This window comes from Antechinus flavipes, chromosome 5, assembly GCF_016432865.1.
Source record: "Antechinus flavipes isolate AdamAnt ecotype Samford, QLD, Australia chromosome 5, AdamAnt_v2, whole genome shotgun sequence".
NCBI lineage: Eukaryota > Metazoa > Chordata > Mammalia > Dasyuromorphia > Dasyuridae > Antechinus > Antechinus flavipes.
In genome coordinates this window covers 195,878,919-195,899,308 of record NC_067402.1, presented here as the reverse complement: position 1 = coordinate 195,899,308, position 20,390 = coordinate 195,878,919, and the positions used below count along the sequence as shown (strand labels likewise).

The 20,390-nt window shown below is 38.3% G+C and overlaps 1 protein-coding gene across 4 annotated transcripts in view; it reads right to left on the bottom strand.

Moving 5' to 3' along the window:
* IQSEC3 (IQ motif and Sec7 domain ArfGEF 3) overlaps positions 1–20,390 on the bottom strand; it is a 159,699-nt gene that overhangs the window by 89,903 nt on the left and 49,406 nt on the right. For all 4 annotated transcript variants that reach the window (XM_052000634.1, XM_052000635.1, XM_052000637.1 and 1 more), the window contains exon 2: positions 15,204–15,287. In XM_052000634.1, the coding sequence (XP_051856594.1) occupies positions 15,204–15,287 (84 nt within the window). The remainder of the gene's footprint in view (positions 1–15,203; positions 15,288–20,390) is intronic.

The following is a 20,390-nucleotide window of genomic DNA, read 5'->3' as shown; positions in this document are numbered from 1 at the left end:
GCAAATGCTAATCTAGGTCCTAAACTGTCTATGCAGTATACATTGGGGGAGTGATAACAAAGTGGGTACTGTTACCTCAGGTATTATGAGTGTCTTACTGCTTAGTTCCTAAATGTGCTTCACCTTAATAATTAGCTGCATTTGCTTCCTCAGATTTTTATTGCTCCTCTATCAGTCATTGCAATTGGCTGTCCATTTAAGTTACAATCATGAAGGGCCATTCTCCTTTTTTGCTAATAGTAGAATAAATGAACTTGGCATATGCTTGGCATATAAAATACAAGAAAAACCTCTTATATTTTTAAGCATCCTTACCACATAATTTCAGATTTTGAAATCTTCAGACTCTGTGAAATTCCAAAACTTTGACTTTCTAGTGATCTACCTTTTTGTTCACCCACTTCAGATGCCTCCCAGGGCTCTAGTGTTTAAGACACATTTCTGACCCATATATACCACCTTTTTTTCTCTAGGGTAACATAGATCCTTTCCTGAGGAGTCTTAACCTAGGCTTGCATTTTTACTGTAATATAGCACTTAAGACTATGACATGTGAAGGTTTGTTGGCACTTGTAGCTGCCCCTAGTGCTTCAGAATAATCTATCTCCAGAAACTCTTTCACTGATAAATGGAAACTTCATCTCATGCAATAACCTTTCATCTTCTGTGAGAGGATTGATAATGTTTCCAATTACTTTTATTAAATTACAGTTATCAATTACTTCTATCCAATCAGGAATTTTGAAAAGGTCCACATTCTTAGATAATGTACAAAAAAGAGACCATATTCTATTATATTGATTAGTGAACACTTATCTTCTCAAAGTTTCAATAACATTTTGTAAAACACTCTCAATATCCTTGCCTCTCAAATTCTGTAACACTCCTTCAACTAAAAATCTTCTGTGTGGCTCTAGTCTTAATTCTAGACACTTCAGTGCTCTAAGAATACAACATCTATATTGTTCACATCAGCCTCCATACTTTAATATATGTCCTACTAGGTTTATAAATGAAACAAATGGAGAAACAGTATCTTGTTATAATCTAAACCAATAATAGGAAAAAACATGTTCCCGCAAAAAATAGGGCACCCAAGAAAAAGTGGCTAAATAAAATATCTCACCAGTGTGACCTTGAAAATGAAAAAGGGACTCAAATATCCTGGATCATTCAGTATCATCCCCTCTGGACTCAGTCTCCTAAAGGGAGGTTGGAAGAAGTGAGATACATATGTAGAAATCACTTAGCATCAGGGCAACTATAGAACAACAAATCTCCATGTCTTTTATTTTTCTGGAGATGTCTTAAGATAACATGGAAGAAGTCAAGTCTCTTTTATTTCACAGTTCCCCTATGTTTTCCCCAGTTAGGAACTATCTCACTACATGTAAAACCAGCCAGTTTCATTTCCTGGACTCCTATTGGGGTCCCCTTGTAGATGAGTGACTTGGGAAAATCATACTAAGACTGTTTTTATCATGGGGAAGTTCACTTTCCTCAGTGACCATTTCATATTTAGTTTAGCTATTCAACTTCTTCCTAGGTGTGAGATCTTCCTTTATACCCCAAAAGACTTCTCTTTTATATTTCAATGTGTTTGTTTTTGCTCTTTCTAACCTTCAATTTTGCTGAAATTTAAATGGGGATACATCTTTACTGCAAGGTGTCCCAAGATATCTGGGGTGGATGAATGTGTTTTCCTATTTTTGCAGTTTATGTAATATTGGAATTAACTGTTCTTTGGATGTTTGATATAATTCACTTGCAAATCCATCTGGTCTTGTTTTTACCCCCTTTGGGAGCTCATTTATGACTTCTTAAATTTCCCCCCTGAAGTTGGATTATTTAAACAATCTATTTCTCATTTTATTTATTTAGACATTTTATATTTCTGATAAATATCTGTTTGCCTCATATGAAGTACCAGTCTTTGTATATAAATAGGAAAAATAATTTCTGGTATTTTATTTCATTTTCAATTGTTATGAATCTTTTTTCATTCTTGACACCAAAACTTTGGTTTTCTTTTTAAGAAATCAAACTGTTTCTGTCTTTAGTAATTTTTTTTCCAAAGTCCAGCTCCTATTTTTTATTTATTACTTCCATGTTTTCTTATTAGATTTGGTTTTTGCTTTCACTTTGCTTTTTTGAATTTCAGAATTTCTAATTTGGTATTTATTGGGGGGGGGGGTTGCTTGCCCAATTTGGTGAATTGTTTTTCTCTCTCTCATTGATTAAATAATTTTCTCCTAATGACTGCTTTAGTTGTATCCCAAAAATTTTGGTATGCTCTCACTGTTGTTATTCTTATTATTTATATTCTTTGTTGTTTCACCCAAGTTCTTTAGGATTAAATTACTCTTCAAATTAACTTGTAATCCATTTCTCAAAGTCTTTTATTGAATATTATTGAATTATGGTCAGTTAAGTATGGGTCTGATATTTATGCTTATTTTATGACGTTTTTATTCTCTAATCCACTATTAATTTTTATATAAATGACATGGCAAATGTAAATATATGTAATCCTTTCTGTTTCCATTCAGTAATCACCAGAGATTTATTACATCTAACTTTTCCAAATTCTATTCAGGTTCTCTCATTTTAGTTTTTTTAAGTGTAAAATTGAGGTTTCACAATATTATTATTTTACTTGCAGATCAATTAACTTTTCCTTTAAGTATTTAGATCTTATATCTTTTAGTACACATATAATGAGTATTTTTATTTATTCATTATACATGATGTTTGTGAGTTGTATGGTTTCCCTGTTTATCTTTTTAAATCATTTCTAATTTTACTGTCACCAAGCTTAAGATTATGACTACTTTTTGTGTTTATTTAAACTGACATATCAAGCTCCTTATTTTAACTTTATGTGAATCTTTCTTCAGAAGCATTTCTTATGAACATTTTACCCAGAATATTGCTGGATTCTGCTTTCCAATCCATTCTGCTATTCTTTTCCACATTATAGGTGAATCTATCCCATTTATATTCAGGATTATGATTCTTATTTGTGTGTTTCCCTCCATTGTATTCTTGTCCTACTTATCCTCCACCTATTTCTTTGCAACAAAAATGGTTATTAAATAGAAATGAGTTTAAAATTAGTGATGCATGATCAAAGTAATCTGTTTTTATTCTTTTGACTCACTTTTTCCTCCCTATTACTTGCTATGTCCCTGATCATAATGTTTTTATTCTATTCTTTTCCTTTTAATTTACCCTAACAGGTACTCCACTCTCCAATATTGGAATTTGCTTCACTTATGAATTTCTTACTGCTCCTACCTTCTTCTCTTAAAGCCCTTCTTTCCTGTAATCTTTGCCCCTAGCTATGGCCCTTCTAGTATATTTCTACAATAAATTCTGTGTACATGTACTACATTTATTTCTTACCTTTTTATCATTTGGTTTCTAACTACATAAACTTGATTTCTCTACAGTCTCCAACAACTTCTTAATTGCTAAATCTAGTGACCTTATCTTAAACTTTATCTTTCTTGACTGCAGTATCTTTTTATATTATTGGTTATTCCCTCCTTTTATATACTCTCTAATAATTTGGCTTCTGGGATATTGCTTTCTCTTCTGGTCCTTCTTCTATCTCATTGTTCTTTATCAGTCTCCTTTGCAAGATTATTATTCATCAACTGCCTCCCCCTAAGCATTAGAGTCTCTCAAGAATCTCTCTTTATATCTTCTCCCTTGATGTCCTCATCAGTTTCTAAGATCTCAATGATCATCTACATCTACTCATTTCTTTTTGAATTCTAATTCTGCATTATTATTAACTTCCTTCTAGACATATTCACCTAAATATCCTTTTAAAAATTCAAACTTCAAACTATCCAAGAACTTATCTGCTACTTTAAACCTATTTGTCCTCTAAATTTCCCTGTTTTTGTTGAAAGTATCTCCATCATTACAGTCACTCAGCTTTAAAATTTGAGTCATTTTTAACTCTTCCTTCTTCCAAACGTCCTCCTTCTTGAATCAGTTGCCACACCTTCACAATTCTATCTTCACAGTGTTTCCCAAGTACATGCTCTCTTCATATGGTCTCTATTGATTCTCATAGGAATTCTAGTAATAGCATTCAAATTGCTATTCTGCTTTCCCTCCCTGCATTTTTAAATGCATCTTATACAAATCCAAAATGATCTTTTTTAGGGCATGGGCCCAGCCTGTTATTCCTACAATCAAAAATATTCAGCGTTTCACATTGTTTCTAAGACACTCTATAACCATCTCCCTAGCATTCAATATCTCATTTAAAGCCTTTTGTAACCTGACTACAACTACTTGTACTAAGAAAACATTGGATTGCCCTTACTGTCTGTGTCTCCATGTTTTTTTTTTATTTTTTGTTTTCAGTATACTTGGTGTCTACAGAACTGCAACTTCATGAGATGTGTGCTTGGAACCAGACCTATAGTTATGGTGTTAGGAGATTAAGAGGAAGAAAGAGGGTCATGGAATATTGCATGTGTTAGTTTTGGCAAACTGCCTTTTTCTCCTTTCTTTTTAAAAAATATTCTTTCTGGTGTAATCTGAGCCCTTAAGCATATTGGTATGGGATTCTCTCTCCTCACTGATGGAGACCATTGCCATCAATTTGTTTAAGACATGAAGCCAAAGTTGGCAAGTATAGGTTAGGTTAATAATATTTAAAGAAACAGATGCCATTGTAGTCTGGTACCCTCTCTCTTTGAGGAGCCAGAGTAGCCAGACACTAGGCCCCAATCTCATGCTTCCCCTCCTGACAAACAATAAAAGTTTCTCCTAGAGAAGGGTAGAGGGGAGAAGATGCTAGAGATGTCTATTATTGACTGTTATAAGTGATACATGAGCCTCTCCATTGTACAGGTGAAGGTTTTATCCATAGTAATATAATTCTAGATAACTTGTTTGTGTACATGCTTCTTGCTAATTTATCCTAAAAGTCTTGGATATTCTTCAGCATTCATTCAGCATTCTTCAGTCTCACACTAAGACATTTCACTATATATGAAATGGCTTTCTGGGAAAGGAAGAAATGAGGGATTTGAGAGAAGTAAGTGATTTGAACAAAAAATGCCAATAAAATTTGTTAAAGGAATAACAGTAGAAACATGCAAGCCAGCCAAATTTATAGAATGAGACTAATGATAAAAAAATAAGGTTTAGACCAAAAAAAGAGGTGAAAATACTTTTTAGTGGCTATTGTACTGGTGTCTTTTCTACTACTAAGTCTTCAGCTACCTTACCCATTTGCTGTGGCCCAAGAATAAAAACAAATACTTCCTTCCAAGTTTCTGGAGGAACATTTCCCAAGGAAGATTCTTTATGGGTTAATAGGGCAGTCAGTATTTAGGAGTTTTTAAAGTATCTCCCCACTGAGAGGATGGCAAACCCTGTGGCATCTTGTTTCAACTACTAAAGACATCTAATTAAGCCTCATTCACTGGAGCTGTCCTTAAGATGAACTGACTGACTCTCCCTATTATAAGATAGATTGTTTTTGGAGGATCCATCCTTTTTTCTGACCTACAGAAGGAAGCATATAGACTCTTTCCCTTCTTTCCTTCTGCTTTTCTTCTATAGAGATTCTGAGAGTACAGCAGATGGGAAATGTGGAAAGTCAGTCCCCAGGAGTCATTAATGACTGGGGCAAAAACATATGGCAGACACAGGCATTGTCTTACCCACAGAGTCTGTTAAAAAAGCTTTTGGACAAAGTTGAGTTCCTGACATCAGCCTTGGAGAGCCAATGGTATACAATATGGGCAGCCATGAAGTGAGAAATTATGTGGCCAAGTCATAAGTTCCAAAGGGTTTTCTTTAATAAAACTAAAACTGAGCATTCTTTAATCTAGGATTTTAACTTCAGAAATGAGACTTCCCTGAGTATCTCCAATCTTTGGAATTACTTCATAACAAACTTTCACTTTAAGAATTCAAAGATCCAGACATCCATCAAGACTGCTAATTATTACAAGATATTGGACATGAGAAAATGTCTTTTGCACTCCAACTCAGGACACCTTTCTAGAAAAAGGACAGAGATAGTCTCTATTCCCCAAACTTCCTAAGTCTGGACTAAGCTGGACTAAACCCCACTTTCTCTCCCTACTTTTCTCATCTCCCACTGGCAAGAAGATTTCACCCATAAAACCGCCCTGCTCTTAATCCAAACCAGTCCTTCTCAGTGAAGCCCAATGACAGGTGAAATCATTTCTCTCTAGCTGAAATGCCTGGAAAATCTTTTCTTCTAATCTATCACACCCCCATATGTTAGCATTCTTCCAGATGCATAGCTCTTTTGATGTCTTCCCTAAATTAGTCCCTCTGTTCCTAAACTTTCTCTTTTGAATACTGAGCTTTTAAAACCAACAACAATTTGTGATATGAATGGAGTTCTTTTGAGCAGCTGAAAACTGTCTTTTCTTTGAACCCAGCCCACCAAGAGAGGCTGGTGCTTCCTTAGAGCCATGGGGAACCTTAAGCTAGGTATAAACAACTGGATTCTTTCCTGTTGTCAGGAACTCTGAGACCCCATTGGGCTTCATGCAGTCACATCTTCGTCCTAGTCCAGCCCTAGACCTAGGTACCTTCTTCCCCAGAATTTAAACTTACCTCACAGGCCTTAGTGCAGGATTCTAGTAATGCTGACTTTACAAAACCTTTTTCCATATTGCTAAAAACCCTTTAGTTCCAGGGTTTAGAACTCATGCTTAGCCCCCACATATAACCATGTCATAGCTGCTACTTCTGTGATGTAGGGATCATCTCCCTCAGAAACTTAATTCACATAGACTTTGTTACACTTGAGGATGACCCTTTCCCCAGGAAACCCTCCTTGGCTGTCTCTCACATCTTCATCGACCTTAGAATACATTGAGCAAAACCTCTAAGTTTCTCAAATGTGGATCTTCAATTCCCTGACAGGCACTCAAATATACAGTATGAGTCATAGATATGAGAAAATCTTTATTTCACATATCATAGAAAAGATATAAGACTGAAACACCTGACTGTAGCCCATGACCACTAATCATTGTCACTAAATTCTGTTCCTGTACGGGGGTGGGAAAGGGAGAGTGAAAAAGGTCATCCTACCCACTCCTCCAAAGTCCCTGAGGCTGATGGAATTCATACCTGCCCAATTCTATTAACTTCATTTTGATCTGCTCTGGTTTAGACTATTCCAGTCCACTTTTAATCTTTTGTCTTGGGTCTGGCCAAGTGCTTTCTTAGCTTCTGTGTTTCACTGGGAAGTCTGCTCCCCTCCAGATGCTTGGATAGTAGAAAACAGAATGGCATCTAGATGTCTTTTTTCTGAGAACAGCTAAAGGACAGGGTCACAGCTGAAATCTTGACCTCCTGTCAAAATTTCCACTGGCCTCATACTTTCTTGAACCCATGTGGGAAAAAAAAAGAATGATAGATACATCTATTTCAGCATTATCTTGTAAAGAATCAGTCCTTTCTTTGCTAATGGTGGGTGAAGTATATGGATAAGACTTATTTCTCTACAAAAATCCTCTTCCAAAGTTTCATGCGGCAAAGAGGTAATTCTAGACCTTTGGTTCTTCTTATCTCTGTGCGTGGGAAGCATATTCTGGTAAGTCCAATCAAATTGTAAAGGCCTAAATTAGGAAATCAGTAACCTACTGTATAATGAAGCTAATTACCAAAATGTTGGCCATAGCTGAAGTATATTTGAATGTAACAACTCATTAAACTAAGTAATAAATCATGAAAGTCTTAAAAACTGTCCCATTTTGAGTTAATTTAAAGGCAGATTGTGCATTTTCTATTCATCTATGAACCCTACTAGTTAGTTTTGAGCATCTTGGGTACTGACTCCTATTCTCTGAAAATCAGCAATTCTGTATTCCATACTTTTTTTATTACAAAGGAGAGTTGTTCTCACTTATATGCAGAATAGTTTTTACAAATATGATAATAATAACTTGATAATAATAGTATACAGATAATAATAATTGTTATATAGCACTTTACCTACACAAAGTAACCATTTGTCAGTTAAGCTCTGTCAGCCTCAATTTCCTCAACTGTAATATTCCTCATAATAACATCTACTTTCCAGGATTGTTAGGGGGATTTAATAAGATAATATGTGTAAAGAGTTTATCACAATGTCTGGCATATAGTAGATGTCTAATAAATGCTTATTTTCTTTCCTTTTCATCATTAATCCAATAGTAACAAATGAGAAGACTTTGCTGAAGAATCTTCATTCCAACATATGGGTCTATAGCGGTAACACACATACTTGTGTGGCCTTTGGAACATAAAGAGAACCCAGATGGCCAGATCCAGATTATAGTATATACAGAAAGTGGCCATTTCCCATAAAACACAAGTTGCCCAAGAACACAGATGAAGGAGAGAGAAGCATGAACTCCTTGATTCTCCTTCCTTTGGATATGACTGCCATTCTCCTGTCTCTTCCATTCCCACAATGTCCAATCGCCCAAATCCATTCTAATGTTCTAATGCCATTGCCTCTCATTACCTCTAACTTCCCCAATTCCCTGTTTGCATGAATGCCTCCCAGAGAGAGCCTTCCTCTTCCAGCTGAGATCATTTGACACAAGAGACAAGGGTACAAATGTAGGAAAAAAGGCAAACAAGGCAAAACTCATAGCAACACAGGACTTTTGAGAAAATTTAGTCCATTTACCCCATCTCAGAGATGAACTATACCCCCACTTGTCAATCTTATTTTTAAAAATCACTACAAAAGGAGGCTAATGAACCTCGGTGGTTTACATTAAAAATCTTCTCAATCCAGAAAGACAGATTTTCTTGTGTCCAAATCCTTCTTACTGACATGTAAAACTATATTTTCTAATTGCACTAAAATGAGTTAAAGCTTCTTTTTTCTGTTGTTATTACTGGTCTATCTATATGCAGTATTTTTTTCAGTCCATACTTCTCAGCAAATAAACAAAAACTTGTCAAATAAAATACATTTGCCAATACCTTACTTCTAGACAAAAACCAAGGGTGAAATGAGGAAGAATTCATGTCTCAACAAATCCAAACATGCATTTTCCTTCCATTGACCTTGTTACCCAATGTCTATCGCCTCCAAATTTCTTTCAGCACTAAGGAGGCGCAGATCAGTATTCACTTAGACTCAGTGATACACCATAAATTGTACCCTGGAAGTGTTAACCAGAATTTTGTAGGTAACAATTACAAGCTGTAAAATAACATGTCTTTCTCATCTTCTTTGCCTCCTGAAATAATTTAAATTAAATAATGTCAAAGTCATCAAAACTACCTTGTTGACTTTTTTGTCTTTAAAGTGCCAGAAAACTCTTTGGTTTAAAGTATTGTATGTATGTTGAAATAGTAAACAGCATAACAGCTTTGTTAAAAGCTAAAGGCACCTCCATCACTGCTTGTGGGGTGAGGATGAGGAAATTCTTAAGTAAGGACTGGTAGAGGAAAGAAGCCCCCTAAAATTGAGGTAAAAGACTTAGAGAATGGCCAGAAACTACAGTGGAATTGCATACTTGTGGCAAAAAGACTCTGAGATAAAAGAGAAAAATTCTAAGAAGATATATATATATATGCATATATACATTTATGTTATGTATTTCCAAACTATGAAGGTGTCATGTGGTCTAGATCTGTATAGATCACTGGGCCTTGCAGATAAGACGTACATTTGAATATTGCCTTAAACACTAGCTATAAGGTGACTGGAGGCAAATCACACATCCAGTCCCATTTTCCTCATCTGTAAAGTGAAGAAACTTGTATCTCAGATTTGTTGTGAAGTTCAAATGAAATAACATACATAAGGTTTTACAAACTTTAGAGAGCTCTCTAAAAGTCAGCTAGTATGAGTCCCTGCTTCATTAATAGCTGTTTGTCCTGGATTTCAAGATATGATATCCCGGAAACTTCGTCCCATGGGAATAAGAATATTTTCCCTTTGACCTCATCCCTTCATACCCTGGTCTTTTGGTTTGAGGAATCTCTCAGGGACAATGGCAAGAGAGGCTGGGAAACAGAAAGGGGTGGATTGGGAAAAAGGGAACATGGACTATCAGGAAACCTTAGCTTCCATGGCCTGAATCCCTCAGATTTGTCCAATAGCATCTTGGCAATTCATCCAACTTGCTTAATAGCAGGCCCTTTCCCTGCTAAACATTGAACAGCAGGGACGGATGAGAAGAGAAAGAAGTGACATACATCCAGCTCGCAGCCAGAAGCTCCCGGCAGCTGCTAAGCCAGGGCTGTGACTAATGGAGCAGGCACAGGAGGCCTGGAGAACTCAAATGCTTGAAGTTTAAACTGTATTGATTGAGAATTTAATTGCTCCATAATCGCTGAGTAAACACTGGCCAAGTTATATTGATCATACCTCAGCCCCGATATCAGCAACCCCACTCAGAGACAAGCAGGAAAAGGGGGAAATGTTTGCTCTCTCCAAGCTTATTCCCAGTTTCCTCCACGCCAAACTAATACCATTACCTAGGAGTCCTAGTCCAGCCGCCTCTATTGGAAAGCAGTCTCTGACACAAATACTCATAGGACAAAAGGGCTGGTCAGTATTGAGGTAGTTAGAGATAAAGTGACTCTGGACCCCAAATGAATCATCAGTGGCTCCCTATTGCCTCTAAGAGAGAACATAAACTCCCAGCTTGGCATTTAAGCCTTCCATGATATAGTTATGAAGTTCAGTCTTGTTTTAAGTCACTTCCATATGTTTTGAGGCAACTTCAAAAACCAGGAAGCCCTGAGATGAAGTTCCAAGCCTGACACAAATTGGGATGTGACTCTAAGCAGCTCATTTCTCCATGCTCTAGACCACCAAGACTTAGAAGAGGTGCTGACCATTATTGGTAAAGAGATTCCTCATCTAGGAATTCCCCATACCAACAAAATCACAAATTGAGTCTATCCATTTAGGGCCAACGGCCCTGCTTGCAGTTCTCTGACGTCTGTATTCTGTTTCCTACCTCCAGGTCTTTGCACAAGCTTTCCCCAATACCTGACATATACCCTACAAAACCTAGTCTCTTAGAATCCTAAATTTCACCCACAAATTTTGTTGAGCTCCCTGATTGTGGTAGTGATTGTTATTTAGCATCCTTTCCCCTCTCAAATCATTTTATATTTACTTATCTGTTTCCATGTTGTATCTTCAATAGAATATGAGTTCTCTCAGGGTAAAGGACTTATTAATGTGGATTTATAATCCACATTATCTTTGGATCTCCTATATCTGGCATAGCACTTTGCTAGCATAAGGCCCTGAATGATAATTTTTTTAATTTAAATGATTGAAACTTAAACATGTTGCCAGTTTTGGGGATAGAAAGATTGGCTAAGGTTGGAAAAATTATAAGTGGATACAAAAATTTATCTTAACTCCCCCAGCGAATATTTATTTTTCTAGCTTCTAGGATATAGATGTGAGGAATTGATGGGAAGGAAGTATTCTCAAGAATGAAGGTGAAGGGAGCATCATGGGCATTTGAGTACTTTTGTTGGATCTGAGGTTTAAGTACTGCAGAAGTCTCCCAAATCTTGTTCCAATTTCCCCAGGGTGCTTCTCTCTGCAGTACCTTTTTTCTCCTGACTCGGAAGCCCCTTCTCAGGAAGCTGGAGAGACCCACAGGGGGCTGGAGCCTCCCCTTCCAGAAAAGCAGCTGCTGCTTCTGGCTTCATCCCAGCAGCAGCCTCCTCTCATTACTCTAATAAAAACCAATCTCCCTCATCGGGGCCCCCGTTGCCACCCACAGAGACAAATGGACTGCAATTCTGCTCACTGCTGAGAGGCGCCTGGCCAGCTCCTGGGTCATTGTTTGGCGTGTCACAGAGAGATGGGGAGAGAGGGATGGGGAGCCGAGCCAAAGGGATGGAAAGTAGGGCTGCAATTACTGGCCTATTCAGCTCCCCAGAATAAAGTCCTACCATTAGCTGGGGGGAAGAAGATGGGGAGGGGCAAGCCAGGCTTGGGTCAGACTATACTCTTCAAACCGTATTGAGGCAGAGTTCTTCCTGCTGCTTCCCAGGTCCAAATAATAGGACAGTGAATATCGCCTCATTAACCCTGCTCCAGTCCCATTCAACCCCACCATGAAGTGCTAACGTAACTAAATTACCCAGGGAGAGCCTGGCCAAGGGGCCTACCTTTCTGAACTTAACCAGGGGCCAGAGGGAGCAGTGCTGGTTCAAAGCCCTACAGATTCTCCCCAGTGCTCTGGCACAGGAGGGTTTGCTCCACAGACTCTGAGGATGCTGAATTATCTCTGCAAACTGTTTCCCACTGCTCTGGTCCCTGATGCTCTCCCTATGTGACTTCCTTCCCTTCTCACTGGCTTAACATGAGTTCTTTTTCTGCCTCTTGTTCTCTACCAGAAAAGAATCAATGTTATTCCCTCCTAGTTCCTCATTCTCTGTCCTATGAAGAAAAATATTTCCTTTTTTGCAGACTCTCCTTCACAAGCATCAAGCTTTTCTCCTTCTATCAGCCGCTCTGTGAGGGGTTCTCTGGGGCCACACTAGAGAATGGAAACTGGACCACCAGGACGAGTGCTCAGCTGACCGAAGCATGAGTCGGTCCTCCCTTTGCCCATTTGATTAATCCCAGGACCAAGTAATCCTCTTAGAGTGACAAGCCACACTAGTAGCACCCAGATAGCTTAATTAAAGATACTCTGTTTAGCTCCACATTTGGAAGGTGGGATGGAGGAGATAATACAAACCGGCTCTGACAGTCCAGTTGGCTAAAACCAGCCACACAGGATAAAGTCAGAGTATTCATGAGGGCTGCCCTCATTAAAAGAGAGTCAAGGACAGGAGGGCAAATAGCTAGAAGTGGGGTGGACAAACCTCTCCTGATTGGATCTATTCCTATTCTCCCAGAGCCTTTTGTCCTCCCTTCTTGCCCGGAACATAAGCTGGGGAGAAATGTTATTATCCTTTCCTATAATCTGATCAAGCCAACAGGCAAATTTGACTGGCTGAAAGCTGAGACCCAATTACCTTATCCTACCTACAACCATCCAGGAAACCATGCTGAGCTCTGATTAACTTTTGCTGGGCTCCTCTCTGAGTCCCTGGGATACCCAAATGGCTTATCCTAGGGATGGCATTGGGAAGCTGTACTGTGTGTGGAGCATGGCTAAATTGGAGGGACCTAGATGGATCTACAAAGAGACTTTACTCTGAGAGGCCATTAGGAGTTTTGTGTGCAACCCATCTGAATTTAGCAATTCTGCTTAATTCCTAGTCCTAGCCCCTCTCCTTATGCCCAAAACAAGGTATAGAGGAGATGGTTAAGAGTTAATAGTCACTAGACTTGCAGTTTCCCCAAAGATGACCTCCTCTCGTTAAAGAGAACAATAAGGGCATCCCATGCCCCATCCCAGGGCTTGGGATTTAAGGGGCAGAGAAGGAGGAAGGTCTTATGGAAGATAAACAAAAGTAGAATTCCCCCTTGAGACATCCAGAAGCAAACAGACTAATACATGTTCTATAAAGCAGCAAGACAAGATAACAAAGAGGCAGGATCCTCCCAGAGAATCAGAGGCCCTGATAACACAGACAGACAGACACACACAGTGGAAAGCCACAAGCCAGACAAACAGACAAATAGGACAACAGGATCTAGGAGAAGCCAGGAAACAGAGATGGAGAGAGAACCAGAGTCCTGGACCAACCTGGGGATGTCACAATCCCGCCCCCCCCATTGAATTAGGGGGAGGGGAGAGGAAAGGGAGGGCTTTCAGGCCGCTGACAAATCCAACACCAAACCAAAGAAAAACATTTCCCTCTAGAGTCCCCAAACCTAGCTGATAGCCCCTCAAGATGAAAGGCAAATGGCAGTCTTCTTGGAAACTTTTAAGATGGTAGATTTCCCATTAACATATCTCAAATCATGGGACAAGGTCCCCTAATATGTTGGAGGTCCCAGACCCCATGAAAAAAATCCCACTTCAAGAAAAAGCTTCATTCTATAACCTCCCCAACCCAAATCAGTTACCTGTCTGTTCTGGAGTTTGAAGTCAATCACATTCTCACCTCTTGCCAAAAGTACCAGCGGCTTGGCCCATCCCTTACCCATCATGTTTAGGCTAAAGAGGAGCAGGAAGGGGCTTTCAGGGATGGGGTGGGAGGGACAGCATGAGACTGGAAGGGTGTTAAAATGTTATGTGATGTAAGAGGGGCAGAAAGGGGAGAAATACAAAAAAAGCAAAGGAGAGGAGTGGGAAGAGCCCAGAGTTTTGTATCAGAGGGTATAAGTTAAAACTTGACCTCTTTTCCTTGCTAACTGGGTAATCTTGGACAAATCACTTTATTTTCCGCCTCAACTCCTCATCTGTAAAATGTGGGGTTTGAATTTGATGTTTTCTTTGTCTTAAATACTATGATTCAAGTCGGAAACACCAAAATTGTTATAGGATGAGAACTTGGATGAGAACTCCTCATCAGTTTTTTGGTCTTTGTTCAGGGAATGAAAAAATAAGGGAAGATGACTCAGAATAGAGCGATTAGGGACATGGGCACTTATATTGAGAGGACATAAAGGGAAGATGTCGGCACCTTTTGAAACATAGGTATGCATGACACATAGAAGTATATCTTCTTCCTTGGGGAAGAAAACCTAATTTATACTTTATATATTTACCTCCCAGAAAGCCAAAACCTAGCACCAAAATTCCTCATGCTTGGTTTTTCAACATTTCCCTTCCCCTCCCCCCCGCTATTTCCAATTCTCTGAATAGGTATAAAATACGTTAAAACTAAATTAGTTTTAATTCAATTTGCATTTTAAAAATTATTGCACTTTATATGGCATTTTTATAATGAAGAGGGGCAAGGTACTCCAGACCCCAAAGAGGCTAAGGAGGGAGGGGGAGAACAAGCATTTATTAAGCACTGTGCTAAAAGTTTTAGAAATACTATCTCATTTGATCCTCACAACAATCACAAAAGGTAGGTGCTATTAATATCTCATTTGAGGAAACTGAGGCAGATAGAAACTAAGTGACTTGAAAACAAAATGAAGAGGGAAAAATAAGAAATTTCATGAAAACTGACCAGAAGAAAAGAATATAAGCATGAAATGAAAGGTTGGATCAGGTAGGAAAGAAGATAGGAAAGATCTAAAGGAATACCCAAACATGATAAAAGAAAGAGACAGACATCCAAATTCCCACCTTTGGGAGGCCAGATCTGAAGATGCAGGCTTCTGTTCGGCATCAGCAGCTGGACAGCAGAATTGGTGCAGCACAGTCTCATTCCTGGAGACAGGAGACAGAGGCCAGTCAGAGCTCTAGCTAGTGCTGGAGGACCCCACAAATCCCACCAGCACAACCCTTACACATGAGCATATTTTATACACAATTGAGTCCCTGATCCAGGGCAGGGAGAACTAAGCATCCCTACTGATCTCAGCCTCTGGTAGCCTTTCTCTCCATTTGTTCTTTCCTATAAGACATACAATAATATGCACACAATAGAGAGAATATTGATCTTAAACTCAGTAGACTTGAATTTGAACCTGCTTCTTCTACTTCCTAATTATGAAACTCTAGAAAAGTCATTAACACTTTGGTTCCTCGGTTCTCTCATCTGTAAAAGAGGGATGGGAATGCTTGTACCACCTACTTCACAGGTAGGTTGTGAGAAAAGTACTTTGTAAGCCTTAGATTGATCATGAAATGTGAAATATCATTATCACCCTGACACTCTTTCTCCAACGCACTGTCTGTAATGCTCTAGAAACCTTAGTGTATTCTCAATTGTTCTGTCATTTCAGTCCTGTTCAACTCTTTATGAACTTGTGTGGGGGGATCTTGGCAAAGATACTGGAGTGGTTTACTTTATCCTTCTCCAGATCATTTTACAGATAAGGAAACTAAGGCAAACAGGATTAAGTGACTTGCCTAGAGTCATACAGCTACTAAATGTCTGATTCCAAATTTGAATTCAAGTCTTCTTAACTCCAGGTCTGGCACTCTATCACTTAGCTGCCCCATCATCACATATACACATAATCATATATACACATGCATTTCTGAATGTAATCTTGCATTACAAATTGAAAACTCAAGTTATGGATAACGATGGGACATGACATGGTAGTCACAAGTAGAATGAATTCTCTACATGAAGAAAGATGATATCATGCTCAGTTGAGAGAAAGGAGATCTGAGTAAGTGATTTGGACAAGTCAGTGGCAAAGCTGAGATAAGAAGACAACTGTCCTTTCTTGCTCTAGAATCTTGCTCTTTCCCAGAAAAAAAAATGGTCCCTCCTACAGCCCTGAGTCACAGCTTTTCCTTTTTTCACTGATCACAAGGAGAAACTAAAAAATGCAGTGAAAACCCCATCATGATCACTCATAGTCATTTAATGTTCTTAGATTTCCAAAGTATTTTCCTCACAACAACGTGGGATAGAAGATTGCTTGCTGGCTTGGGGGTGGAGAAGAGGGAGAAAAATTTGGAATACACGATTTTGCAAAGGTTAATGTTGAAAACTATCTTTTTCTTATCTAGTAGGTGCTTAACAAATATTTGGTACATTGTGACATCTTCTGAAATATCTATCTCTACATATTGTTATAATCACTTAAAACCGATTTTTTTGCCTATTAATATGATGAAATTTTTCATAATAATGAGTGATGATTTCATTCATAATCTTATCACAATTTGGTAGCAATGAATACTTTTTGGTCATATTTGTTTCTGTTGTTCACTATATTTTGTTGGAGATTTTGTGTCAATATTAATAAGACTAGACTGAATTTTTTTCTTTTTTTGCTTTTATCTTTTTTCTGATTTAGAGATCAAAACCATATTTGCTTCATGAAAATAATTCTGGGGTAATAACTTTCTTTAGATTTACAATAAATGTTATAGAGTATTCATTAAAGCGTTGAAAAATTCAAAAGGAGAGCTATCTTTGCATATATTTGGAAAAATAAAATACTATTTTAAAAGGGGTAAAATAAATAAATTTTGGAGGCTTAAAAAAAACCAATGTGGGACAGAAAGTAAATCCCTTTTACTGATGAAGAAAAAGGATCATGCAGGTGAAGTGATTTACCCAGGGACTCACAGCTAGCAAGAGCTGGAGCTTAGATTCAAAATCAAATCTCTTCATTAAAATTCTGGGCCTCCTGCCTTTCTGGGAGGGATTTTAGAATTGTTCTAGATTGACACTCCTGTTTTAAAATAAGAAAACAGGGACCAGCGGTAAATGCCTTGCCCAAGGTTTCTTTCAGAGCAGAAACTAGAACCAATGTTTCCTGACTCTACCATAATAACCTTAACTGTCCAGATTCACTTTGTGAATCCCCATCTACTTTGTCACTGCCTGGGGAAAGTTGAAGAGGGAGGGAGGTTTCAGAGGCCAGAACAAGAAAGAGAGAGAGGCAGGAAAAACATGAGTAGCTGAATATGCTAAACTGCCACTGGAAGTAATAGATCTGTCCCTACAGAGCCTAGACGGCTAGATCGCAGTCTCCTAGCAGCTGAGGTAGCAATGCATCGCCACTTAAAATTGGGCAAAGGAAGAACAGGCTATGAATTTCTTACAAACACCATAAGTGATTTGTAATCAAACCAACAGAAACTTCTTCACATCCCTAGTCCTTAGAGTTCTGGAAAGAGGAATGCCCACTCGGATAAAATCCCTCTCTCTTAGGATTCATTCTGAATGCTACAACCTATTGCCAGGAATCATCTTCCTTGTAAAGCACTTACTGTTTTTCTCTGTTTTTCATTCAGGGTGAGGTACAATTTTAGCCCTTTTCAGGGACTGTAAATTTTACATAATCCATAATTGTAGTTTTCCAACTCCTTTCTTTATCAGGCACATAGAATTCTCATATTCCCTTCCAATCTCTCTCTGGTTCAGGGAGTCTGAGCAGTGCATGCTAGTATTTGTAGTCTTGGGAAGGGACTTAATCCTATAAGGATTGCCCACCAGATTTGTTCTACAGTTTCTCACTTGGTGATCTTTTCCACTCCTGTGGCTTCAGTTATTGCCTCTGTGCAGATGATCCCCAAATTTACATTTCTACCTCCAACTGCTCCTCAGAACTAAAGTCCCCTATCATCAACTGCCTACTGGATATCTCCATCCAAATGTTCCAGCAACACCTCAAACTCAGCATGTCTAAACCTGAACTCAGCATCTTTTCCTCCAACTCCCATAGGTTTATTTCTATTGATGGCACCACTATTCTCCCGTTCCAACAGACTTGTATCCTCAAAATCATTTTTTTCCCTTTCATCTTCTTCTCATAACAAATTAAATCAGTTGTCACAGCTGGTCCATTCCCCCTCCATAATATTGCTCACATCCATTCCCTCCTCCCAATTCCCACTGCAATTTCTCTTGTTCCTGCCCTCACTTCTCCTTTCTCCTTTCACAATGTATGGTGAGATAATCTTTCCAATATGCTCCTGCGATCATGTCACTCCTCCATTTTAACTAGGCAGACAGTGAATAGAGCATTAGTCCTGGAGCTGGAAGTACAAAACCAGATTCAGACACACAAGCTGTGTGACCCTGGTCAAGTCATTTAATCTCTATCTGCCTTAGTTTTTTGAATTGGAAAATGTTGCTAAGTGCTTAAAGGCACAGTAATGTTTATTCTCTTCCCTTTCCCTTCCTTGCCCTCATTCAAAAGTTTCAATACTTTCTCATTTCCTAAAAAATATAGTAGTGATCCAGGCTTTCCATAAATTTGGCTTTAACCTGTCTCAGCAATTCTTACAATTACCCCTCAAGTACTTTTATATACCAGTCAAATTGGCCTCTTCTCAAGGAGCCATTCTCTTTCCGTTCTCTTTCTTTTATTCTTCTCCAGAGATTCCCACAAATGGAATAAACTTCCCTCTCCTTTTTTGGTTTAAATTTTTCCTTTCTTTGAAAGTTTAACTCAGGTGTTACCTCCTCCATGAAGCCTTCCTCAAATTCCCTATATCACTTTGCCTGGACCTTTTTTTTTTTTCCATCAATCTTAATCCCTTTGTTTCATAGGTATTTGTATGTTTCTTCCATTAGCATGTCACTTTATATGTGCCTTCGGTATGTTGTTGTTTAGTCATTTCCAACTCGTCAATGACCCTATTTGAAATTTTCTTGGCAAAGACAATAGACTGGTTCATCATTTTCTTCTCTTTATACACAGTAAATATTTTGTGAAAAGTTTGTTGAATGACTGACTGACAGTGGAGGAGGGTTGGCTGAGTAATGTCCTACACAACTTTAATGCAATCTCATTCCTTCATTTAGACCTGAGTTACTATGCCTACAGTTCTGCCATTAATGGCATCCTACTTCTATGACTCAATCCTCCAGTCTCTGCAAAGATGCAGATTGGACTTCTGGGGAGATGGGACCCCACCTCTGCATCCATTGAAAGACCATTCTTTAGGCTATTGGTATGCCCAACATACCATCTACCTATCTCTGAATGCTTAACTATTTTCATTATAAATAAAATAATCCTAGGTGATACTTTGCTTATGCTAAATTAATTCTTCTCCTTCCATCTCATTCTCTCTCATTACTTCCCCCATATACATTTTGAGCCATGTCCCTTGGGTAAGAGATGCCTCAGGGAAAACTGTAATGTAGGGGAAGTTCAGTTCTAGCCCTCAAGTCATCTGCTCCCTTAGTCAAGAAATCTTGATATGGAGGAAATGACATGTAGTAGAAAAATAGCTAACCAATGAGTCAGAAGTCAAGGTTTCTAGTGTTGGTTTTGCCACTTGTTGTATGAGTTACTTCAAATATATCAATTGTCTTTTCTAGAACTGAGTTTTTTCTCTGAAAAATGACTAGATAATCTCTGAAGCACCCTCCCAATTCTACATTGTAATAAAATTTATTCATATAAATAAATAAGTAACTGCTAATGGAGGTAATAACCTGGGGTCTATAGACTTGAAAGTAGCAAGATAGTTTCAGGGAACTTATAAACCTGAATGGAAAAAAAAATTACACCTTTTTGTCAAGTTAATCTTTTTACTTTGCATTTTTTTAAAATTTAGAAACATTATTCTGAGAAGGATTCCATAGGCTTCACTAAATGACCAAAGGGGATCATGGAATTAATAAAATCTTAAGGATTCTTGCCTTACATATTATTTTCCCAAGGGATGTTTGTATTTTGAGAAAGTGACAAAGAATTTTTTTAGCGTAAGCCAAAGGATTGTAGAATTTTTGGTGTGGTACATAGGTGGAAGGTACAAGACCTTGTCATCCACATAGAAAATCATGCCACACAGAAAAAGGCTATACCACCAGGTAGAAGCCAAAGGCAGCTTAATCTATTTATTCCTAAAGTCAACTATGCTTTTGAATATGCTATGAGCCAGAAA